Source organism: Haemaphysalis longicornis, unplaced genomic scaffold (genome assembly GCF_048455015.1).
Source record: "Haemaphysalis longicornis isolate Haplotype H1 unplaced genomic scaffold, Haemaphysalis longicornis Haplotype H1 scaffold_2, whole genome shotgun sequence".
NCBI lineage: Eukaryota > Metazoa > Arthropoda > Arachnida > Ixodida > Ixodidae > Haemaphysalis > Haemaphysalis longicornis.
Genome location: NW_027526295.1, coordinates 168130157 through 168156471, shown reverse-complemented (window position 1 = coordinate 168156471; position 26315 = coordinate 168130157). Strand labels below are relative to the sequence as shown.

At 47.5% G+C, this 26315-nt stretch overlaps 1 protein-coding gene across 1 annotated transcript in view; it reads right to left on the bottom strand.

The window, feature by feature from the left end:
* LOC144169456 (neural cell adhesion molecule 2-like) overlaps nucleotides 1–26315 on the bottom strand; it is a 181498-nt gene that overhangs the window by 59076 nt on the left and 96107 nt on the right. The window contains exon 2 of the mRNA XM_077698634.1: nucleotides 18238–18449. Coding sequence (XP_077554760.1) covers nucleotides 18238–18449 — 212 coding nt within the window. The remainder of the gene's footprint in view (nucleotides 1–18237; nucleotides 18450–26315) is intronic.

The window sequence follows — 26315 nt, the reverse complement described above, 5'->3', positions numbered from 1 at the left end:
GGTTTTGTCATTTTGATGTTTCATGACATTTACTGTCAACGGTTCTAAAGTTTGCCTTATTTCTCTTTAATGAAAACGCATAATTCTTCGCCGGCAATACATAACCAGACCAATTGCACCGGACATGACAACGTAAGTCTGCCTTTGCTATTCAACAACAATACTACTTGTAATACGCGTTCTTTCTGTGATTGGCTGAGAACTCATGACGTAATTCAAACAGTTGGCGGGAACGGTCACGTCACACAATGGCAACTTCAGCCTGCGTAAAAGTGACGTAATGTTACGTAACTGCTTGAAAATGGCGGCTGCTTTTGCTGCGAAATAGGGCAAAAAATTTCGCGCCGACTTTCGGCGCCGCGAAATGTCCGGAAATTTGCAGCAGGCGCAGTTTCGCATGATGCGCGGTTTAAAGAATGTTTTCTATAAAGAAATAATAGTTTCGACTGTTTCCAAGTCAGCGACCACGGAGCATAGAAATGACGTGCAGTATTTTGCTTTTATGTTTGGCAATAAAATAAAAATTATTTGTTTTGCGTAACCGCAACATAAAAGCGCAGTAGAAGCCTCTCCACAACAAAGAGAAGCCAATGCATGGCATTTGTGTACACTTCTCCTAGTAAGATTCTGGGTCACATGATCGAACAAAGAAAACTGACTCCTTTATTTATTACAGCGCTGATTGAAGTCGCGCTTGACGAATGAGTGAATCGGCGACATCGGTGCGCTCCGCGGTTATCAGGCGTAGCGCTTCGCTGCCCTTACGTGCCATACAAGCGATGGTCGCGGCCGTCTTTTTCTGTGATCACGCCATAAACTTGCAACATAGCAGCAGACGATAGCGTGGCGGTGGTGGCGGCCGGGAAGGTGATAACTCAACAAAGCTTGCATTGAAGCAGAGAGCCCAACTATGTTACTAAAAGCGATTGAAAGAAATAAATAGATACAGTAAAAAAATTGTTTAATGTTTTTTAGCTCAACATCCACTTTTCGGTCGCTTTTGGATAAGCGTTACTTGATCGCCTTGTGGTGTTGACGCCAATTTTGACCTGAAGGAATGTGTTTCCCTTGCCAGCCTCAGCTACCGTCTTTATTTTTATAGAACGTGCCAAATGCTTTTAAATCTTTTATGCGCAATATTTGATACCTTGGTTGCAATCTTTATGTGTGAAGCGTTAAATTACACTGCATGTCGTCATAGCTATAGGTGCAGCACGTCACTGATTGCTTACGTAGTGCTTACGCAAAAAAATTTGCGAATTACCTGGGAATTTTTGCAGTCGAGAATAGGGCCCTTGGTTTCTTTTTTTTCGTCAGCTACAACTTTCGCGGCGGCATACTGCCCGCTGAGCCATACGTTCCTTCGACTCCATCATGACCAACGTTAGTTACGATCACGCACTGCCTGCTCTTTCACCAAGCACGCAGTTGCCACGGCTCACGGCTACCACAGAACAGGAAGCACTTCGGCTACGTCGTAGCTCGTAGACGTGTTAATTCATAATAAAGAAAGCAAATCCAAAAAACCACCGAAGAATCCATTTGCCACGCTAAGCTTAAGCCAGAATCTGGGGTTTTCCCATAACCCCCCACGACGACATGGACTCCCAGGTGCAGTTTCCTCTCAAGTACACTTACTAAGAAACTATACGGCCCACAACTTCGGACGTAGATCCCAGCCTCATTTTTTGCTGGCAGCTTCTTGACCAATCCCCTACGTGGGCATGTTCCAGGATTTCAGGAAACCAACCAGCCGACCAACCAAAAGCTAAGCAACGCAAATAAAAACTCATCATTGCAATCGTCCTAATTAGATAAAGACGAAGACGTTAGTTTAGCCTGTCGGCTCATCGTTTTCCTCTTTAATAACGTCTTGCTGTTCCGCACATTTCGTCTCAGAGTCAGCGTCATTTTCAAGGAAAGCTGTCAACAACAAAATCGAAGGCATCAACGGTGAGAACACGCGTGCCACAGCCGTATCCTCCTAATGGGCAACCTTCAGGGCAAGACGGAGGACGAGTTCCCGGATCCTCGGACGGGTCTCACCCCCAGTGAATGCCGATTGATCAAACAGACGTGGAAGGCGTTCAGTGGCGAAGACCAGGACTATATGCAGATTTTCCTCTCCTTCTTTAAGAAGTCCCCCGAGTCCATGCAGCTGTTCCCGCATTTTCGCGGCAAGGCCCTCGACCTGCTACCCAACCAGCCGCAGTTCCGGGCGCACGCCTGGGCTGTCGGCTACCAGCTCGCCGCATTGGTGGAGTCCTCGGACGACTCAACCCTTCTCGAGGCCCTGATTCGGAAAAATGCAATGTCGCATGCCCGGCGGCCGGGAGTAAGACCCGACCACTTCGACGTGATGAGCAGCGCGGTCATTGAAGCAATCACGAGCAAGAACGGGAAAGCCATGACTCCAGCCGCCGTCACAGCCTGGGAGAAACTGACTTCCGTAAGTACGGGATATGGGGTAGTATCTGACTCACAAGGCAATTCATATTGTTCTCCGGTTCAAGCCAGTATACTTGTGATTATGAGCAACATTGAACAAGCCTGTGCAAAAGACAACGTATTGAAGCAGTTCTTTAGACCGAATTCACACGTTCGGTAGTTACACCATACTAAAAATTAGTACACTAAGAAACAATTATTGTCCTTCTTCACACCTGCGAGTCGTAGAGGAGGGGCGTGAGACGCGCGGCTAAGGAAAGGTTGCAGACTTGTTCTTACAGATATGCAACACTTTCCTGCTTGGCGTGAGCTCTGTCAAAGCTCTCGGAGAAAAGCCCTTACCACCAAATAAAAGTGACATGAACATGGGACGGGCGGGTTTTTAATAATTTTAACGCGAAACCATGGCCTTAGCCGGCGGTGCTTTCCTACTTTCGCTGCAAATTGCTGGTTTAATTATTGTACGTGTCGACGTTTGTTTATAGGATTATTCCAATTTTTTCGCTCCTCCGTGGAAGTTCCAAATGCAAGCGACGAAGGCGTGTCCACGTATGCCCGTACAAATTGCGTAATGGAAGTTGCTTAGAATGAATTTTAGGTTATTGTGGGCTGTTGGTTAAGGCCACCTGCTTGAGCTGAATCTACAATAATGTGCTTTGAATACGAATCGCTTTTTGCAAACCAATGACAATTTGAAACGCCTAGCTGACTAATTTGCCTTCTACCGCAAGGGCGGTTGAATTACGTCGGAAAATTGACGTTCATTCATTCTCCACAATAATTAACAATTTTCAGTAATTAAAACCTATTTTTAGAAAATTTTGAATATTTCTAGGTAATTCTTTCATAATGGTCCCAGCTAATAAATTCTTAGCACTATTTAATTTTAAATTGGGTTTGTAATATTTTATTTAGGAGCCCTTGCTTGAAATGTAGACCACCTGCCGTTCTTTGAGTGCATTAAATGAAGGAATTACTGCAGCTATCAAGCTCGGCACTAAGCGTGAACTAAAGCACACCAGGAAACAAGCAAACAGGCCGGCTTACCATAAGTCTGTGAGCGATCTAGCGGCTGATTCAGCCATGGATTTATAGCAAAGATAGGATACGAGAGCACAGCCCATCAATCGATCCCAAAGAGCAAGATTAAGTAAGCTAGTATTTGAAGTACCTTGTCATGACGTGAAAACAGAGCAAGAGTCAAGAGGCTTGCCAGGAGCATGCATGCTCTAGTGCCCCTTACTACGCTTAGTTTCGTCCTGAGCTGTTGAAACGCTTGTGCTCAGTCATGGAGGCATTCTTGCTTTGATATTCGAAATTTTTCCGCTCAAAAAGTTGTTCAGATGTTTTGGTTCACTACGGGAACGAAACTCTCAAGGTTACACGAAAGACAAACAATTTTCAGAAGCATTTGCGTGATGTGACTTAATATTCTGCGTCAACTGAACGCGTACGAGGTGTTCGAAAGATGTGACAAGATACTGGTTTTAAGGTTAAGCCGGTTTTTATCGTAAAATCAAAGAATGACGGGACAGTTGTTTTGACCCGTTTACATCAAAGAAAAAAATGAGGGCTAAACAAAGGCACGTGGAAGGCCCACAAATGACGTAGATGAACGTAACTTTAATTTTAAATAGCGTGTTTACCACGTACAATACAACACCCCGAGTCCGTAGTTCCCCGTTCTGCAGCAAAGTGATGCACATACTCGCGAACCCCACCACACGATAGGGTGCACAACGAAGTGTACCAACGACGGAGGGATAATGGTTGGAAGTGCTGCTGCTAGTAGTGCAGCTCAACACTTTCTGTGTGTGGGATGAACAAGTTGCCTGATCATCGTGCAGCTACACTGAAATTTCGCATGCCGACCCAACGTTTCTAACTCACATTGCAGTGCATTGGCAAAATCACGGCTTCCGTGTACGAGGAGCAGCAGGTTGGGAGCCCTCCACAAGATTCCGAGGACACCACCACGGCAGTCAGCCCAGCTGGCAGCGATTCTGGTGTGAAGGCTGCCGTCGCTAGCATGGGTTCCAACAGCGGTGCAACCGAGGAAGGAGCAGTTGTTTCCGGCAGAGAAACGTCTGCTCAGGCTTTGACTGTGGCCCCAAAGCCCGATAAGCCGTCGCCAGCTAAAGTTCCTTCCAACGAAGGAAAATGGACGGCGGCCTTTTGATGAGTAGCCACTCCGGCTGGTGGTTCTTTGGCGGCAGCCCGTCCAGCCAAAACCGCTATTGCAAGGGCTCCAGCGTTAGAAGGTGATTTGGCTAGCGGTCCTTAGGCAGTACCTTGTTAGGTGGGAGGTCCCCCTGCGGGGACAAGCTAGACAGGGGGCGCTTTGCTTTCAGAACTGCCTCACCGAATAATAGCGGCACAGGATGTAAATCTAAGGAGCTCTGGGTCACGACCTACTGATTAGATAGTCATCGGGAAGGGACGTTCAGCCGCATGTCGACTTGGAGTGCATTTTTAAGCAGCGGTGCTTGGCCACGCACCGCCAAGAAGTGTTTGGGGCTGCAACTGCGAAATACTCCAGAAATAAAAATTTGTGTAAAAATGTACTGTTCTGCTCTTCTCACTAAATTACCGGGAAAATGAGACCTAGCCTTACGCGTAACTTCAATTGTTTGAAGTCCAGAGGGAAGAATTGATTTTGATTGTAGGGTTTAACGCGCCGACGCCACGAAGGCGATGATGCGCGCCGTAGTGGAGGGCTCCGGATTAATTTTGACCACCTGGGGATCTTTAACGTGCGCCGAAATCTCGTACACACGGGCAGAGAAGAATTCGTGTGGGTGCAACCACGAGGAGGAGTAATACCGTAATGGAGTTAGAAACTGGGTCGATTCCTCCGCTTAGTCGCATGCAATTCTCCTGGGTTTAGTCCTCTGATTCCTGGGTCGCATACAATATGGACAGGTAGTAGGGATATTCTGACTAGAACAGTGCGTGTGTGTGTGTGCGTGCTTGTGTGTGTGCACGCGTGTGAGTGTGCGTGTGTGTGTGCGTGTGTGTGCGTGTGTGTGCGTGTGAGTGCGCTCGTGCACGTGGGCGTGCATGTAGAATAGAAGTACTTGGAGTAATCGTAATAGAAATACAGTCACACCTCGTATACTGCGAACCCCACATCAACGAATTTCTCAAATTTGTGAATATTTTAGTAATCCCCGCCAGATTGCCTACATTTTCAATGTAAACATATTTCAGAACTCCGAATTTCATCGTAGCGGATATTTCATAATAACGCGCGTAATTTTTCCCCGTTACAAAAGAGGAATACCAGTATTACGAATTCGGCTAAAAGTAACAGCGCCGCAACTCTCGCGTGAAACAGAAACCGCCGTTTCTCTGTGTATTCCCTGAGTGCAGTAGCTATCACCATCAATATGTCCAGTACCAACAGCTTGCGCCACCACAAGACGCAAGCTGTTTGATGTAGGTAGTCTAGCAGGCCTAGCCGCATTTGCTTCTTTTCTCTCTCGTTGTTTACGGTGTCGACGGCCGGTCGGTCGTTCTTCACTCTAATCACGTGTGCGAGCGGGTATTTATTCGTTGTGGATGATTTTGCTGCGGAGTTCGTACGGGATCCAAAGATGAATGCAGCTAGCTCCAAAGCAAAGAAGTAGCGAGAGCAGCCATCGTCTTCAGTGCCGATTACAACGCGAAGGAGGACGGCTGTGGTTCACCGAAGACAGAAAAAGATGGGATCTTGTCGAACGTTGAGGCTGTAGTGCACATGAACAGTCTGCACTTTCACTGCTCGGTGCAATAGCGTACCAGATGAGGTATTGTGCAAGGTACCTATACGTATTGTGCAAGGTACGTATGCCACGTGGCATACGTAGAGGCGTCCCTAATCGGTCGTGCATGCTGTACGCACCAGAAAAAAACTTATTTCTTCAAATAAAGTAGCTTTGAAGTGAGCGCAACATTTTTATTTGAAAGTTTTCCTGTCTCCACACGCGTACGTTGTTTTCATTCCCAGTTTGAGCACTGGCTTATAACCGCCAGTTTTTTATTACAACGATATTTCAGAATAACGAAAGGCTTTCGGCGGTACCCCGCGATTTGGTATATCGAGATTTGATTGTAGTAGTGCGTGTAGACGAAGCTGTCAGGGGAGCAAGCCATTACGCTCCCACAGGAGGTTCACTTTGCTGGGTCATGCGAACACGGGTATGTGCCGCATCATGTTAACAAAAATGAGAAGAAAATGGTGCAAAGGCAGAGGGATGAGGACAGTAACGTTGCAACGTGTTCGCAGATCGGACACTGATTCTTTCACAATCCCAACATTAGAAGGAGTGGTTAGGCGTCCTCGTGACTTTTGTTTTCGGAACATAATTTCCTTCACAAATCTTCTCTCGAATATTTCGGGCGAACCGGCCCGGGAGACCAAGAAGCATCCGATACGATACGTGATAGGTCTTCAAGAATAAATAATAAGGGAAGAAGATCTTTAGTTGCCCCTTCATCATTAGAGACCTGACCGAAGGGGGACCAAGTCACAACGCCGTTCGTCTGCTATTCGTGATTGTTGCTCGTTTGTTTTTTGTTGTTGCTGTCTTTATACTATGCTCTGAATTTCTTCCACGCGGTATATAAAGTGACATTGAGATGTACCCGGTAGTCAATGAAAAAATTGTTTATTTCTTACCGCGAAGATTGGCCAATTTTCATACTGGGTATACGTGTCATTCCCCAAGCAACAACAACCTAATCATCATCATCCCTATCAGCTCGCGAACGTTTAGAGCCCGCGCCCCCGACCTGCCGCTTTCATCTGATTCGACACGTAAGACATGGGCAACGCTCACGATAAGGCCGAGGATGGGCCCCAGGACCACCGATCTGGCCTCAGCCACCACGATTGTGTTTTGATCAAGCAGTCGTGGCAAGACTTCACCGCCAACAACAAGGAGTACGGCCTGCAAATCTTCATAGCCTTCTTCACGAAGGCCCCCGAGACCATAGAGCTGTTCAGAAACTTCCGCGGCAAGCCCCTCACCGAGCTAGCAAAAGAACCGCAGTTCCGGGCGCACGCCTGGGCTGTCGGCTACCAGCTGGCATCGATGGTGGAGTACGCGGAGGATTCGACACTCCTCGAGGCCCTGATTCGGAAGAACGCCAAGTCACATACCACGCGCCGTGGAGTGAGACCGGAGCACTTCGTCCTGATCGGCAAGACAGTAATCGAAGTAATGAAGAAAAAGAGCGCAAAACCCATGAGCCCGGCCGCCATCGCTTCGTGGGAAAAGTTATTCTATGTGAGTACACGCTGGGCGCAATTGGGGCAGACGAAGCCACGACTAGTACCGCGTTTTCAATCATCCAAACAGTAGAAGTGTCACAGATATGGGGAATTACGAGAGGGTACCCGCCGGGAACATATAAACTCGAGTGCACACGCTAGAGAAGCCGATTGAGGGCGTAGAGATTGAAATATAAAAGGAATTTATTTGCTTGTAAACCGACACGGCGACAGTTGGAGGGAAACGAAAGGAAGGATACGAATGAACGTTCACCGCGGAACTATCGAGCTTTAGGCCGAGCTATCAGCAAGCACTGGGCGCAGGAGCATTAACATTGAACTAACGCTGTCTGGTGCGCAACGGTCCTTTTTGTATTATGAGGGCCAGCACCAACATTCAGGCCATCTACCCATGTTATCTGCGCTAGAATTCAATTGTTAAATGCCTAAATTGCGTACATGGCTGTAACGTAGCGGCGTACTTTTTTACGGTCTCTCGACTTTCAGCCGTCTATCACAAAATAGCTCTCTCCGAGGTGGGCCCTGCATGTCGCCTTACAACGCCGAAAACAAATGCAGAGGTCCTATAGCATACTCGCTTTTAGGCTTGCGGGACCATCGTCAAATTGAAGTATGGAAGCACACTTTGTGTTTGAGGAAATCTCCAGAATTCCTATCCTCTGTTCAGATGAGTCACGTGCACAGCCAGACATGCACACCTAGCATGACACACGTCGCCACTTGGTTCCTGCTGTAACCCAACTTTGTTTAACGTGCATTCCCGTTTCGTACATCGCAGTGCATGGGCAAGATCACGACCACGGTGTACGAGGAAGAAATAGACCGCGGAGTGCAGGCAGAAAAAAGTGCTGCCGACAGCCGTGCTGACGTCCATTCCACCGCTTCCCGGAGTACCGTCAGTGAAGGCGGTAGCACCGCTAATGCTCAAGCCGTTAATGCTGCTGCTGGAGGAAGTGTCTCTTCTCCTGGGGCAGCTATGCCCACGGCTGATCAGACCGGGACCCCGGAGACGAAGCATGACCAGCCTACGACCGCTAACAGTGAGGCGCACCAGGGCGCTCCAACTGGTTCCCCTCCGGCGGCTGGCGCAGCTCCAACGGCACCAGCCGCAGATGCGGTGGCGACTGGGGCCCCTACAGCTCCGTAGGAAGGCGCGCTGCACTGAAAAGCAACGTTGGACGGCGCCGAGGCAATGGGACAGGTCCAAGTGACCCAAATACCGTCGCACTACGACTTCATCGGGCACACTCACTCAGGCCTCGTTTTAAACTTTGTTCTCTTGGCAGTGCTTTTGTGGATCTGCCAGAGGGCTGGCATTACAAGCGTTACGCTCATAGCAAACTAAATTTTGCACATATGAAGGCTCACTCTAAATTGTACGTATAAATTGTATGGGTGACCCTGAAGGGAAGCGTAGGCGATGTGCAGGCTTTTATGGTAACGATGGTTGCTGAGGACTAATCATATCCACGGCTCGGACATACGGGATCTCACGCATCTGCGATAATGTATTTTCTTGGTGTCGTGTTCTCAGCGTTCAACATTTGGCGAGTAAAGTCTTATTCTCCTACAGTCGCTATTTCTAATTTTGAATGCTGTCATCAATTGAATTTTTTAACCACCCGAACTGCAAGCCGTAAGAAGGGGAAGAAAAGCTTTCCGTGCAAATGCACGGAAAGCTTTACGTGTGTGTGTCAGCTGCTTTGAAAGGCACCAGTGTGACGTTTTGTGGATATACCACGCTCGAGAAAAAGTATGGCTGTTCGGCTCTCAGAATTACCTATGTGACTGACGCAGGCATTTGTCGTTATGCATACTCAACTGACTATGCCTCTGCATGGAGCTCCTAAAAAGCCTAAATATTCGTTACACTGTTTCACGCGGAAGGCATAAACTGGTCAATCAGCATAGCGTGTAGAAAAAACAACTCTACCCTAAAGAGCTTGTATAAAACAAATTTACAACGCTCAAAAACCTGGAGCTGAATAAATTGTAAATTGACTGTTGCAACCAAATAATGGGCCTCCTCGATTGACCAGTCCTGGACGTCCCGCGGGCAGTCCGAGGACTACGTTCGGACCGAAAGCCCCATAGAAATACACGGGAAAATCGAGCATCGGATCTCGTCTCGGCCAGCCCGCCGACAATCCGGGATAAATAATCTAGGAGGCCCAATGTGGATCACGCATGATAAATTTTTGGGGCAGCATCGTTGGATCACGGCCATGTTAAGGCTCTCTAAATGTTAACACAAGGTGAATCAAAAAACAACAAAATAATTCATTCTGAGCTATAGGGCTCTTACAATTTAGTCGAATAAAATTGGCAACTATCATGGGGTTCAAGTTGACCACATTCTAAACAGCGCCGCCCGTAGCAAACCGTCAATGGAATGCCAGTGGCGGTAAGCGCAACGTACTTGTGCATGGCTTTCGGTCGTTCTGCTGCGGTGCGGCTTGCAAAGCCTCGATAACAAGGAGTTTTTAAGATCGGTAAATCTTGAGAGCAGAGGTGACCTTTGCGAGGCATGCCAAGTGAAGCGTCGAAGCGTGCTTCTCTTCATTCTCTGCGTGGCCAGACGCTCCGAGCACAGGTTGCCGTTCGAGCTGTGGCACCGGGTCGGCTGTGGTAATTACGGAACAAGCTTCCTTGGGCGCTACGCTTTCCGTTGCTTTGTCGATGCTTCCGACGGCAGCCTTGGAAGGAGGAGGAAGGGCGGCGTCACGGATTCCTCCATGGTTGGCGCACATCGATACGGACATACTTCTGAGCAGACACGAGAACGCTACGATTCACGCCCATTATTAGGAATAGCAAATCGCAGGCGATGCTCCATGCGCCAAGTTTGAAGCCGAGCTGTAGTGAAAATGTTCTTTTGTAAAAACTTTTGATTCGATATTGTTGCCTGCGTGCAGTTTGGCGCATTCAGCAATATATTGCAGCTAAATGCTCTTGCAAAGACGGCGTGGGTAGCTGATGCAAGCATGCTGCGGCGCTAAACTTTGGCAGTTGATGAAGAAACGGCGTCGTGCACGAGCAAAAGACCAAGTTTGGAGGCACCTTCTAAGATTTACTCCAAAAGAAGAAGGCTGAGGGACGATGCTACGTAACCTCGTTACTTACGGTAGAAACGTGGTTAATTTTACAGAATTACGTTTACCACAGCCATCGGGAATTGTTTCCAGAATAAATACCGCATTACAGTAGAAAGTTATCGCTTGAAGTGAAAAGCATTGAATTATGCCTGTAATAAGATTTGGCTGCTGGCTAGTCGGTTAATAGATTTTCAAAAAAAAAAAAACAATTACTGCGGTGCTGAGCGTCAAGAGACAGCTGGGAGCCGAAAACCTGCCTTCAGTTTCACAACTGAGTGCCGCGGTCGCCTTTTGCCACAAGCTTGAAAAAAATAGCAGTGGCTCAGCTCGGGTATGCCAGGATATACGTATAGCGTGAGCTAAGGTTCAGCTGGTTATTCTTAGGTTTCCGGGTTGTCTAGGATTAGCTGATTATCATGCTTACTGCTGCTAAAATGATTTCCAATCCAATTCAATCCAATCCAATCCAATCTAATCGAGTCGCGGCGGTGCGGGTCCGAAGCGCCAGCTGTGCGCCGTGAGACATCACTGCTCCTCGCGCATGCGCAGTACAGCTCTTCAGGAGCAACGAGAAACTGCTCAACCTCGGCCAGTGTAGCTCACGCTACAAAAACAAACTTCGTCGCCTGCGCTGCACAGAAACCGCCGCCACTAGTTGTAATACCAAACAGAGCTAACGGCATATAAAAATTTGCAGAAATTTTCTGAATAGCCCCATAATGCGTAGATGTTCTTATGCGTCTTTTTTTTTTTTTTCGTTACAACAACTTTGGTTTTCTCGAAGGCATTAAATACGTAAATCCAGACGGTTAACCACGTGGGAACACGGGATCGGTATACACGTTGACTTTGTCAGTTCATTCTCAGTTCTATTTCTTTGTTTTTAGACACGCATGAAAGCGCATGATTACGTGAAACTGTGATGTATTAATTCATTATCAATATATGTTTATTTTTGTTAGTTTCCTGCAACGGACGGTGGTTGCCAGAGCTGGCATATTTGGCTGTCACTAACCAAACTGTATGACTTTTGTTGCGTTTGGTAATATATTTCTTTTTTTTTTTTGTTAGATGGTCTATCACTCGCTACCACCACTTGCGCCAACAATACCCAGCCCACTGCCCACACCTATCCAGCATCAAACCTTCCATATTATGACGGCTACAATAGGTGACCAGTAAAAGCGCAAAGGCTCATGGGTACATAGTTTGCTCCCGCGGAGTGCTGCCACTTCCGGTTCGGGAGTACTCCTGGCCTCCCGCACGCCATCGGCTTTCACGGGCATGTGTGCTTGTTTATTTGTTTACATCGAGGAAAAAACGATCGTGCATCGATAATTCCATAAATAACGATTGACCCTATTGGGGGCTTATCTGACAGGTAAGCACCCTGTGTTACGAATCAGCCCACCGCAGTGCTTTGTGCAACACTCCTCGGCTGTGTTGGGAAACCTCCACTAAGTGCGCCTTTCAAGCAGGCCTTCCTGTAGGTGACTCACGCTTGCAGCCGACGAAATCAAACAGGCCGCTACGTGTCTAGATCGCGGGCGCCTCGCTATCAGCGTGATTCAAACTTCGGTGGCGGCCAACGCAACACGCAGAGACTTGTCCGAAGGACGCGGAAGCTGTTGCGGAGACCTCCTCTCTCCCCTCTCTTGTACTCAGCGTGCGCCGCTACTACCGACCACTCACGAACTCTGGAAAGAGGATTGTGTGTGTCTGTGCCATTCGTGTCGTGTTCACAATCTAGAGGGAACACTTGTTTGACCGTTGGCGCTTTGGGTATAAATAAGACCCCCCCCCCCAAGCGCTGTAGTTAGTTAAAGCCTGCGGCGAGCTTAGCAACCCCAGAAAAGTCATCACGGAATTCCTCAAGGGAGCTAACTCAGTCCCTTCTTTTTAACCATTGTGTACTCAGTCTATGATTTCATTTAATTTCATTGTTTATTATTTATGTTAATCCGCCTTTTTGACCATACTTAATCTTGCTTCAAAGGTTTGCCTTGCTTTGTTTTTTTCTTTTCTTGTCCGAACTTCACACAGCGCCTGCACGCCAATTCAGCCCTGAAGTAAAACAGGTAATGTAAACTGCAAATCATGCAGGTAAGTGCGTGGTCGCAGAACTGGTGAGAATATTACAAGACGGAGATTACAAGCCACAAAAGATTAGAAGATGCGGGAAGTCCCCTAATATGTGTAAACTCTGCTGTCGAACAGCAAAGCATCATGTTTATGTCAATATTTATTTGAATAAAAATTACTTGATTACAAGTCACGTCCACGGCGGGATATCAAGTGGCCTAGCCATTCGAGCCAGTGGCGTCATGTAACATGAACGAAAATTTTGCGTGCGTATAGATTGTGAATATCGCATAATTTCCTTAGATGTGCTAAATATTAGAAGCCTTCAGCTGCACCTGTGCACTCCAGCACATTCCCGTTTCCACCCTTGAAGAGACTGCAAACAACATTGCCAAACCTCAAACAGGCGAAAATACCTATTTCTATGTGCAAGCGTTCAGAAAAATTAGCAGATAACTTTAGTTAAGGCATTCCCTTTCGATTCAGTCACCTTACCTCTTGGCCCACTCTCCGTATTATGTAATGCTGTGATAAAAACCCCCTGACCTTCCCTTTCCTGGGCACTGAGAGAAAGCACTGTCTAGGTCGAACACTGACGGCCATCTTTGGCTGGTGAAGAGAGCCTAAGAAGCTGGACGGTCTCAAGGGGTCTCAAGGGGACGGACTCTTTATGGCTGGTTGGTTGGTTGGTTGGATCCGGAACGAGAAGCTGCTCTACAAAACGTTTTCTTCCTCTTCCTCTTCCTCCCCCCAAGGGTTACAAGAAAACGACGAACTTATTTCAGCGGAACATCAAGAGAGTCTACATTAGTTTCAGGCACTAATTGGTGCACTGCATCCAGGAAACTTCCGACTTGGCGGAAAGTGATTTACTTGTAGCTGTCTTGGAGTGCAGGTTTGTCCTCCGGCCGAACGCGTGCAAAACGACGCGTTCTGCGGCTGAGCCCAAAAGGCCATGCGCTACCGTGCTGCAGGCGACCAAAGCGTGAAACTGACCGCTTGCGTGCATTAAACATCCCAGTGTCCCACTTCGGGCGGAGTTGCACTGGCCGCGAGCGTGCACGGCCTGACAGAGATGCATTCGCTTAAGCGCGCAAGACGCTGGCGGGGACCGCCTTGACAACGAAGTCATCCGGAAAGTATTAAGTGTAAGGAATGGCCCTTACGTCTCCCCGACCACACGGCATGGAGAATTCATGGCGTGCTTTCCTGACGAGTTTCACTTCCGTTTCACGAAGCAGGCAGGAAAACTCTCATGATGTGCCTCTGCGGAAAAGCTACGCAGTCTAACCGTCAGTGCATGAACAGCTTTTAAACTGGCAATCTTCTTAACTATTTTGTACAACTAAAACTAAGATGTTTTTTATCCTGAAGCCCGACATTGAACCAATGCACAGCATCAGGTTTGATGCGGCGTGTAGCATTTATCTCTAAGTGTCATCGTTCACCGCAGCCTAAGAATAATAGAAATAACGCACGGGGTAGCCTTCGTACCCTGCATTTGAATGTTGGACTCAACTCGCAATGATGTGTGGTCACTTTGACGTCGAAATATTCGTGTACGTTGTTGTGAAGAAAAACATGAAAGAGGCAGACGGTTATAATGCGAAGCTTTCTCCCATAGTAACCGAGTCCAAGTCAAAGACGAAGATCCAAAGCTGCTTCGTCCGGGCTGGAATGGAGTAATCGGATAAAGGTACGGTAGAGAGGGACCAAGGTTTGATTCCGACCACGGAAAGCATCGCTTGGAGTGCCTGTAAGCTGCCTTTCCTGCAGTTCATTTTGGTGAAATGACGGCACCATGAGGCATACAAATCTGTGCTTTAAAAGTTGGTTAGGTACACGCAGATAAAACAAAATATTTGGTGATTCATCGGTGAATCTTTAGAATGCGGGAGCCTCTCGACCCTCTCCTGCGCGAACTTGAGGCTTCGTTCGATGCGCATGCCTTCCTCCGTCTTCTGTTTTGCCATCTCGTATTTACGGCACACTCCGTTCTACAAAGCTTACAATGGGTGGCTAGAATGGAGGGACCTGTCGAGACGGCGTACAGGCAGATAGCACGCCGCGCTTCGGCTCGACGTCATCCTGGCACCTAGGGCACCGTCGCAAATGCAGCTCTCTCTTTTCCCATATACAGCTCTCGCCATGCGCTCAATCTCCACTCTGCTGCTCTGCGCTCTCGTACCGCTCGCGCTTTTGACAGATCGGCACTTCTCTATGGAGCGACCACAAAAATTTGCCGACGTACCCCTTCTATTGCTCACGCATTAGAGCATTCATTTTCATTTAATGAAGAATGAACGCACGTTTTCGTGCGGTCGGATTGAAACTTCCCCAGACTGATAAAGGAATTCGCGTTGACCAATGTTGGTATATCGACAGTGGTGCTGTGCAGAACGCGTCACTTCCACGAGGTATTTCTTCTGGCGCAGCCAGCTCAGATAACAGTCTATTTTTACGAAACATTTTAGGCACTTGTTCACTTCGTATTAAGATATATGCTTATTTAAAAGAACACTGATAGGATACTTGGGAACATAAGCCCTTACCACACTTGCGCTTGATGCGTTTCGATACTTCCTGCCATTTGGACTTGAAAATCGAACGACGCAACCGAAGATTTCAAAACATGCGACGGAAGGCGTGGCATGAACTCACCACTGAAGTTCTGCGGCGGTGCCGATTTTAAGCATTTAAACCACCTTAAGATGTTGCGTCCCAAATTCTCACGACAATAATACGTCGTTGTCGATGCATGGTACTTAATTGCAACCACACAAAAGTGTAAAATCCCGAGGTAACTTCTTCAGCTAGACCGTTCACGGCGCGTTTTTTTTTTTGTCAATGTCATTCAAGTTAAATAAAATATGCGATATGTCTGTAACATATGACGAGGACACTAATTCCTACTATCAGATTTGTGCACACGTATTTCACTCTTCGGAGGTGTCCTTTTACAATGTCGTGTCACCCCACGCCTTCTTACATCTGCTAGCATTTCTCCTTCGACTTCGTGTCACTCATCCCAGTAGACTGAACGCATTCACTCTCGCAGACGTGGATACAGATTACAAAACAGCCAGGTGCACGTTTTCTTTGCTGTTTCCTTCAACGCTGGCTATTACAATAACAAAACTGAACGATGGAATGTGCAACCCTTACCTTCGCATTGACGCGCACGTTGGTGAGTTCAGCGTCGTTACACCAGCTACTAACCGAAAAAAAAAAGATCGGGGCTGGTGAAAACTAAACCACATCGAGCAAACATACACTGACCGGAAAGGTTTATGGTTCGAGATTGTTGGCCCTTAATTGTTCAAGTCTCAATCGCAAGCATGCGGTTTGTAAAGTTGGTGCGCATTATTACAGCACTCGTTACTGCGATGACATATATAGACTAATTGAAATACCCGTGGGTCTGCTTTCTCGCAGTATCTAAGTGATCGGCTGCCGCGATCATGAGGTTTTCGAATCTCCAAGAACGAAGTCCGGTAAACGATTTGACCTGAAAGATGTTGTGCGCCGTGACACTATGTGACGCATTCGTAACGCTTTGCACTGTGTGATGTAACAGGGCAGGACCAAATCCTTAGTGTGGTGGTACGTCTCTCATTGTTAGCCGTCAGATTTTCTCTTTGAATGCACTGATTGGATTTCGGGGTGCATTGCGGTGAAGCACAACCACTCAATGTGGGCGGAACATACCTCGATATCAGCATAGAGAAAACGTCGAATTTAATACAGTTACCGCTAAGCATAGAGAGCATGGCACATGAGCACGGCACCAACACAGAATTCATAAGCATCACGTCACCACCATCAGTATAACCAGCAACAAAAGCTTCAAGACCGGTGTATCTGCGCATTGTTGTTATTTTCGATATCGCACTGCAGTGCACAACTTCAGGCATGGACCAACTGTCAACACGATAGCCATGGTTAAATATGTACTACACAACAAGAAATGCATGCGCAACAATCACAAAACGTGCTTGTCATTCGGTATTGTTTTTAATGTTTGCTGGTTGTCTTGATTGATTGATTGACTGATTGATTGATCGAATGATTTATTTATTTATTTATTTATTTATTTATTTATTTATTTATTTATCGATTGATTGATTGATTGATTGATTGATTGATTGATTGATTGATTGATTGATTGATTGATTGATTGATTGATTGATTGATTGAAGTGTAAGTGAGTGAGTTAGTGAGTGAGCGAGTGAGTGAGAGTGTGGGGACAGTGAATGAGCGAGCGAGCGAGTGAGTGAGTGAGTGAGAGTGAGTGAGTGAGCGAAGGAGTGAGCGAAAGATAGAGTGAGAGTGATTAAGTGAGCGAGTGAGAGTGAGTGAGTGAGTGAGTGAGTGAGTGAGTGAGTGAGTGAGTGAGTGAGTGAGTGAGTGAGTGAGTAAGTGAGTAGGTGGGTGGGTGGGTGGGTGGGTGGGTAGGTGAGTGAGTGAGTGAGTGAGTGAGTGAGTGAGTGAGTGAGTGAGTGAGTGAGGGAGTGAGAGTGAGTGAGTGAGTGAGTAGGTGGGTGGGGGAGCGAGTGAGTGAGTGAGAGTGAGTGAGCGAGTGAGTGAGTAGGTGTGTGGATGGGTGAGTGAGTGAGTAGGTGGGTTGGTGGAGGAGTGAGTGAGTGATAGTGAGTGAACGAGCGAGTGAGTGAGAGTGAGTGAGCGAGTGAGTGAGTGAGAGTGAGGGAGCGAAAGAGAGAGTGAGAGTGATTAAGTGAGCGAGTAAGAGTGAGTGAGTGAGGGAGTGAGAGTGAGTGAGCGAGCGAGTGAGTGAGTGAGAGTGAGTGAGCGAGTGAGTGGGAGTTAGTGAGCGAAAGAGTGAGAGTTAGTGAGGGAAAGAGTGAGTGAGAGTGATTAAGTGAGCGAGTGAGTGAGTGAGCGAGTGAGTGAGGGAGGGAGTGAGTGAGTGAATGAGTGAGTGAGTGAGTGAGTGAGCGAGTGAGTGAGTGAGTGAGTGAGTGAGTAAGTGAGTGAGTGGGTGGGTGGGGGAGTGAGTGAGTGAGTAGGTGGGTGGGTGAAGAAGTGAGTGAGTGAGTGAGTGAGTGAGTGAGTGAGTGAGTGAGTGAGTGAGTGAGTGAGTGAGTGAGTGAGTGAGTGAGTGTGAGAGTGAGTGAGCGTGAGTGAGCGAGTAGATAGTTGGGTCGGTGAGTGAGTGAGTGAGTGAGTGAGTGAGTGAGTGAGTGAGTGAGTGAGTGAGTGAGTGAGTGAGTGAGTGAGTGAGTGAGTGAGTGAGTGAGTGAGTGAGTGAGTGAGTGAGTGAGTGAGTGTACGCCCCGAGGAGGAACGAAGGAGGAGCAGGAGGATTGGTGGTCGCACCTGGTTAAGGTTGGTGCTGCGCTCACTTGGGTAGGGCGACTGCTGGGCGCCGAAGTCGACCGTGTAAATGAGGTCCCGTCCGAGCCGAAAGTGCGGCTCGTGGAACCACCGCACCCGCTGCACGTTGTGCGTCCCGTTGAAGGCCGGCTGCCGCGTCACGCACGGCAGCTCCGTTTGCTGGCCCTCGTTCACCGAGATGCTCGTGCGTTCCTCTGAAAGACAGGAAGCCCCGACATGTGGCACAGAACACTACCACACTGCCCCGTCAGCCGAGGCCCCATGAGCCATTCCGCTCGCCCTTCATGCAAAATTCTGCTTACTGGCCGTGAGATCCACGGCACAAAAGCGACGGCGTGCGCTCAGGTGAACTAAACTTGTCCCTGACGTCTACATTTTACGCAGCATTTATCATAAAATAGTTTCCGTGACACTTGCATGTGCGAAGTATAGCTTACACTGGAGAACCCCGCTATATATTTGTTTCGATTTTTTTGGGGGGGGAGCTGAATGTTTTGGTGTCACATTTTTGTTTGATGCTCTTTCCAGCTCACGTTGAAAAAACTTTTCTTCAGTAACAAAGCCCGTGAGCACGAAGTATATATAAGCAAAACATTCGCAAACCTTTAAAAGTGGAGATATGGCTTATATATTTTGGCCTGGTATAGGGCAAACGAAACCTTGAGCATATACATCAAGTCACACATTTCCCCAAAGAATACCCTCTGCACATGCATGCAGGCTACCAGCATGCTGCACGACGTTGCTTTGCAAACTATCTGGGCTTTTCGGTTTGATTTGAAACTTGGTAGCCGACCCAATTGCCTACTCGCCCATGGCCAGTCGAGTGTCATTATTCCCATTCCATTAGCTCGGCGTTATGCCTGGTCACTTGCATTTCCTGTGGCGTGGAAGTCGCAGATTTCGATAGGGCCAGACTGTACACGGAGCTACCAACCAGCGCACAAATTCGATTCCGCTTGCACATCCTAGTTTACAACTCGCTGGTGAAAAGGCGACGCGCACCTGAGGGATGGCCAACGCGGGTATGCGACGGCCCGACGTTAAACACAAAGTCAAACTTCGTGGCCTAATGTCGTCAACCGATTCCCGAAGCTGGGCGTACAATGCGTACGACGCTGTTTGGCATGAGGCGAAGCTAAGCTTGAAGGTTGCGTAGTCGCTGCACCTAAACATAGGATGTTAACTCTAACGTCAGGCTCAGACTTCTAATGGTGTCAAACGGTAACCGTTGGCGAAAGTACTCATCGTGTTGCAAGCTGCGGGCAGAGGTTGCGGTGTAAGACATGAAAACGTAACGTTAGTCTTTAGCTCCTAAATTAATCCGTATACTCAATAGTTCGTGCTCTTATGTTTAGCAGAATTGTACATACGCAGGGACTCTGGGCATACCCGCAAGGGTGTATTGGCCAATGCTTTATAAGCTTGGTGTGTGCTGGTGCATGCGTCAGTGAACTCGGTCAGTCAGCCATTCAGTCAGTCAATCAGCCATTCAGTCACTCAATCCGGCAATCAATCAATCAATCAATCAATCAATCAATCAATCAATCAATCAATCAATCAATCAATCAATCAATCAATCAATCAATATATCAGTCAATCGATCAAACAATTATCAATCACCTCGAGCGTATCACAGGGAAATCGACCACAAAAAGTGTGTGCCCGTGCTCTGAACCCTGTGAGCGTTCTCTGAAGCCGACTAGGAGTTACGTACACCCAAACATTCCAAAAATTCATATTCGGGAGTTTTACTCGCCCAAGCTATAGCCGCGCTATCAGGCGCACCGTAGTGGACAGCTACGGATTAGTTTAGAACAGTAGGAGTCTTCAACGTACGCAGATATATGGACACATGGTCATTCTGGGCTTTCGCCTTAATCAGAAAAACGCTACCCCGTACCCCCTGTAGCGTTTTGTATAATACTCTAAAACCATGATATAAGTAATCCTGCTTTCGCGCGAAATTCTGTGCACGACAAAAAACATTGTCTCGCCAGATTAGGTGTAATTTCACAATGCCTATAGCTGACATTCTGACTTTTGCAGGCCAACTCGTTTGTTTCGCGAGCAGAATCAATTCAAACGGTATCGTTTCACTTCTGCAAGTCTCCCCGCCAGTTTAGCGACGTGGGGCAAGACGACACACTCGCCGGTATTTGTGGTGACATTTCATGAAATGCCAACTTTTATAAGTTCTACAAGTTGCAGAAAATAAAATAAATGCGAATATTGAAGAAATATGTGGACAACAGAAATAGGTGAACAACGACCAGATGTGATGTCATTCCAGAAGTTCGTGGGGCGGCCGTGGTCGGCGCATGACTTTTTCCCTATTTAACGCGGAAGCGTAAAGGCTCTACCATTTCATTGGAAAACGAAATATGGGGTCCCTTGGGTAGAACTGTACAACGCAATCGCCCTAAAAAACACAACAAATCTAGTGTCAGGACGCGGGTTCGATTTCCGGCTGCGGCAGCCGCTTTTCTGATGGGGGCAAAAAGCAAAAACGCCTGTGTGTACAAGATTTCGGCGCACGTTAAAGATCCCCAGGGGGTCAAAATTAATCCGGAGCCCTCCACTACGGCGCACCTCATCACCTGCGTAGCGTCGGCGCGTTAAACTCCCACAATCAATCAATCAATCAATCAATCAATCAATCAATCAATCAATCAATCAATCAATCAATCAATCAATCAATAAAAATAAATAAATAAGTAAGTAAATAAATAAATAAAATCTAGTGTCTTCTTAGAAGCATCCAAGGACTCAGAAAGGAGTCGCGCGAGAGCAAGAGCACTCAGTTGTCGCAATATAGTCACAGCAATCAGGATGCGAAATTGTCTGAAATGAATCAAAATACTAATTTTTTTTAAAAACTACCATGCACCTAAACGTGTTCAGCAGCAGAGAGAGAGAAAGAGAGAGAGAGAGAACGCCTTTAACGATAGCTGAAGAGGTCAGCCCAACTAACGGTTGGGCTTGCTACTCCAGATGGGGTGAATACAGTGAGCTGGCAGCGAAAAATAGAGAGAAAAAGAAAAGAAAAGAAGAAAAGGGGAGTAAGAGGGGAAATGCACACATATAAAAAATATACATGCTCAGAGGGTTCACAGAACCTCTTCTAGCTATGTTTCCGCAAGAAAAGTAAGCAGTGTTTTAGGGGCGAAGCTCCTTAAGTCATGGGTCTGTCCATCCCTTGTGTCTCGTGGTACGTGACCGCCGCATGCTTTCGGAGATGTCGCAAAGTGGGCCGCGTTGCACGCGCAAGAACCGGCTGCAACCGGCAGCGCAAACTCGGCACCGGGAGCGCGAGCTTGTCTGTGTTCGCCAACGGAGGCGCGAGCGCACGCGCACTGCGAGGGGGAGATCAGGCAAGAGATCACGCCACGAACGCAGGCAGTCGTTCTCGGAGATCGAACGAGACGCAAGGACCTTTGCTCGTTTCCTCTCGTCTTGTTCGGGCACAAGTTCGCCCTAAATAAAAGTTCTTTCTTTACCGTTGTGTCCCATCCTACGTGAAAAATTGTGGTGGAGGTGCGGGGTAGTCCTCGATGGCGCGGGGTCTTTCACCAGGTCTCGGCCTGGGAGCATTGACTCCGAAAATAAAAGTTGATTTGTACAATGTACGCACACAGTCTTACGTCTTTCTTAATGATTTAATGGGCGAACTTTCACGGGAGAGTTACGGTTAGCGATGATCTCCCCCTCTCGAGCTTCGCCCCACTTATCATCATTCATTCCATGGATAAGGCGTGATTTTTTTTTTTTGTATCCAGCACTGCGTCCTCACGATTTCGCCAGGGTCCAAGGAAGTGTGAGGGTTCTAGAGGACATCCGCGTCGTAGTCGCACAAGTGCATTCGATGCTGTTGCCCGCTGACTGGCATATCGCGAGCAGTGGCTTAAAATGTGCCTGATATTGTCTGTAGTGGAACACACTGTACACAATGGCGACTCTACCCAGCCCAGCTTAAACAAGAAGCTTCGGCTGTATGCAACATTAAGTCGCAGCCGGTGTAGCACGCCTTCAGTGCGCTTTGGCAGACCCCGTGGATACGGGAAATCGCACTGAGGGTCCATAGCATGAAGAGGCGCATAACTGCTCAGAGGATCCTGCCAAGCCGGCAGCTGTAGTTGCCATACTAGGTCGATTGCAGCTGCTTTGCTATCCTCGTTGGAAAACGGGATTCCAACGGTGAAGTTGAGGTTGTGGGCTTCTCTGGCGACCGCATCGGAGACCTTGTTGCCCGTTATACCAGAACGACCTGGTATCCACTGAAGGAAAATTTCATGTCCTTCGCGCACCGCACTTGAAAATATTGCGTTCATATCGCAGACAAGTTGATTGCGACAATCAGGCGGCTTATTTAGTAGTTGCAAGGCTGGGCGGGAATCGGAAAGAATTACCCACCGCCGAGCAGGACTTCCGCTTATGTAAAGAAGTGCTGCTCTGACAGCTGCTAGCTCAGTGGCTGTGAAGGATGTTCTGTGGCTGAGCTTTTCTTTAATGGACCGTCCCGCTGACGGAATCCATACGCCGATTGCCGAAGAGGCCGAAGTCACGGATCCATCCGTGTACACTTGAATGTGGTCTGGATAAGGGGTTTGGATATGCTCCAAGACGAAATATGTCAAGGCAGATGCTGGCATAGACGACTTTTTGCCTATTCCAGGTACAGTGGTGCACACAGCCCATGCCGCGTACAACCACGGTGGAGTAGCAGGCAGCTTGGGTCGGAGGTAATTAGACGGCAGGACGTGCACCACGCGAGATGCAGAAGCAGCAGCCAGTGGATGAGCAAAGCATCGAGAAACATATCGAAGGCCAGTACGGAGCAATTTTTGTGAGCGGAGAGTAGTCGCAGATAAGCATCTTGTTTCACATAAGGTTCCTATCGTTGAGGTACATTTCGGAAGGCCCAGGCATGTTCGCAGTGCTCAAGCTTGCAAGCCCTCCAGAACCTTCAAGTTCGTCCTGGGCACAGCATGTAAAGCTGGAAGGCTATATCGCACGAGGCCTACGAAAAGCGCTTTGTAGAGTCGCAAGAGTGCTGACACTGAGCAGCCCCAGGTGCTTCCTGTCATCATCCGCAAAACGTGAACGAACGAAAGGAGTCGCTCCTTTAGCCGCCTGATATGGGGAGCCCAGGACAACGAACGGTCAATTGTAATGCCTAGAAATTTGTGATTGCAAACATAGGATATCTGCACGCCATTATCTCCCGTGGGTATCGAGATACATCGCGCTTGGTGAATGCCATGGCAGCGCACTTCTCAGGAGACAGAAGCAGCCCGCAGCTGCTGGGGTATTTTTCAATGGCGAACAGAGCCTTCTGCACTTTTGCTCGTATGTGTCTGCGGTCCCTGCCCGAAACCCAGATTCAGAACAGCAGAGAAATGAATAGAAAGGTATAGGAGAGCGTCGATTCGGGCTGGTACGTTATTATGTGAAAAATTAATATCGATCGCACGGTTGGAAAGGACGGAAGAAGAACACAGGGCAAACGCTAGACATCAACAACATTTTACCTTACATGAAACAGCACAGCGTGAGCGCCCCAAACAGAGTGGGTTAAAAACTTGCTATAGGCACTTAAGTTTGCTTACGTGCTGAAGGAGGAGGCATGGCGATATTTACTAGCGACTAGTTCACGGCTACATTGCAGTTGCTTCTCTTTCTTCGCTTTCGTTTCTTCGTCGTTTGACACGAATTACTTCGACCGGCTTCTTTTTCGGCTACACCGCGTTCGCGTCTATTTATTCGCTTTCATTTCTTCGTCATACTGCGCGAGTTACATCAACAAACAGACTGTCAGAAGCCACAGCCTCCCTAGAATCAGGATTCTGCGTGGATGGGGTGCCTTGTTTCTACTCACGTGCTGTCACGTTCTGGCACCATGCCGAGAGCACTACACTTTGACTTTTTTCTTTTAGAATTCACACTTTTGTGAAATGTGTGAAGCGAAAACATTACCCCCCCCCCCCACCCCACCATAGCTCCCGGTTCCGGTCCAATCCCCAAGTGGGCATGTTCTGCGAAGAAAGGAATAACAACAACGACAACTTCCATTGTATATCGCTCTCAAGGTGCTGGTATGTGTGAGCCCCCCACTGTCTTGCGCCACTGGAAAAGCTCTTTGCCCTCCGGAATTTTTAGGCTGCATGTGTAAATATGCCGTAAGTGCATGTTAATTCCAAATGTGTAAAAAACTGTTGCACACACAGTGAAAGTTACTGCGGTGTGTTGGGCTGCGAACTGGGTGAAAATTTTGCATTCACTCTAACCCCAAATCCCAACCCTACCTATGAGCAGTGGGTGGAGCAGCTGACCAGCTCCGAGCTCTCGGACCAGCGCCGACTGGTGGAACGGGCCCGGACGGCCAGCCAGCTCCAAGGCATCTTGGAATAAGGATGCCTCGCACTGGGTGGAGGCCCTAAGAACATCGTCCTGCTCATTACTAAAATAAATGTTTGTCTCTCTCTCTCTCTCCTCACATCGCCTGACTTCTCTGTAAACATTATACCATATGTATTTCCGCGTGGCAGACATAATTCTGTATGCAGAAGGAGCGTGTCACTTCGATGTATATAGGGAATATATGAGGCGTTTTTTTTTCCGAAATGAGCCAGATCCACCTTACGTGAATTGAAAAAATAACCGGAAGTTTGTTACAGAACCTAAATGCAGCGCCGTCAGGACTATTATATCATATATATTACATGTCAGCTAAGGGACGTTTATGGCCACAAGTAATTAAAAATTATGCCGTGAATTCGAGTAATATTGGGTTATAAGTTCGGATTTTGGCTCATATTGAATTGAAACACTCATGCTGATGCTGCATTCTTATGAAAACTTTAGTTAAATTGACTTTCAAGCATTGTGCGATTGAGTTTTGGTGGAAAAGGCATTCAAAATATGCAACAGGGCGTCAACAACAGAACCATACATGGAGAGAAGGTGAGTCTTCTTGGCACCATTAGCTGCTCTTTTCGATTTCTTCCCTAACATAATTATCTTGGGCACGATTTAAGGCATTAAGGAAGCAGGCAAGCTCTCCATTGCTTTGCCATGAATTTCCAAAACGCTTCACAAGAACACTGCTCCTATGTTATTCTTCACCTTGATAAAGTGGTTCGTATTCTCAGAGAGGGGGTGGGGGGACGAGGGGGGGAGGGGGGATATTTTCCAAGGCTTGTAGGTGGCCGCTATAATTAAGTACTGAAATTGTAAATATGGAAGTAGAAAAACAAAGAAATGCAACCAGAGTTATTTCGTTGGAACGGGGGAGACGAAATGAAATCATTGTTTCGCCTCTCTGTTTCATTTCGTTCACTTCTTCCGCTTAATTCGTCGTTGACATCTGGGGCAGATCTTACGTCGATCTCCTAATTCCCGTCTGAATTCATAATAAGTCAGCTCGGAAACGCAAAAAAAAAACTTCGGGAAATACCTATGAAACACCCTGACCACTCAAGCCATAAGCAAACTCCCATTAGGCAAATGCATTTGACCCATTTTGTTCCGTGAAACAGCAGGATATGGCTAATTTTTGATACGAACTACGATCTGCGCACACGTTTTCAGGGCGGGATCTTAACTATTTTCTAGCCACCCTTTTTTAGGAAAAGCTGCCGAGTTTTTCTTTTCACTGCAGCTTTATTCGACTCAGTTTCGGTTTCTGGATGGGCCTCATTTCGAAAAAAAAAAAAACGCCTCGTATGTATGTGACGCAGATTTATCCGATTTTGTTCCTCCCTAGTTGTGAAGTTACGTTTTTTGATTGACATGCAAAAACTAATTCCGTGGAATAACGACCAAAAAAAAAAAAGGTGCTGGGATAGCACAGTCGGCAGAGCATCGGGTTGCTACAATGGAGACCCTGGTTGAAATCTCCCTGGATAGCGCATGTCTTTACTTATTTACTCATTACAGCGGCACCGATTTTCTTGACCAAGCAACAACAATAACGGCGCTTGTTCGCAGAATGGGGCACTTCAGGTTTCCGTCTTAAAAAACACACACCCCTCTGCGTGTACAGCTTGCATTGTGCTATA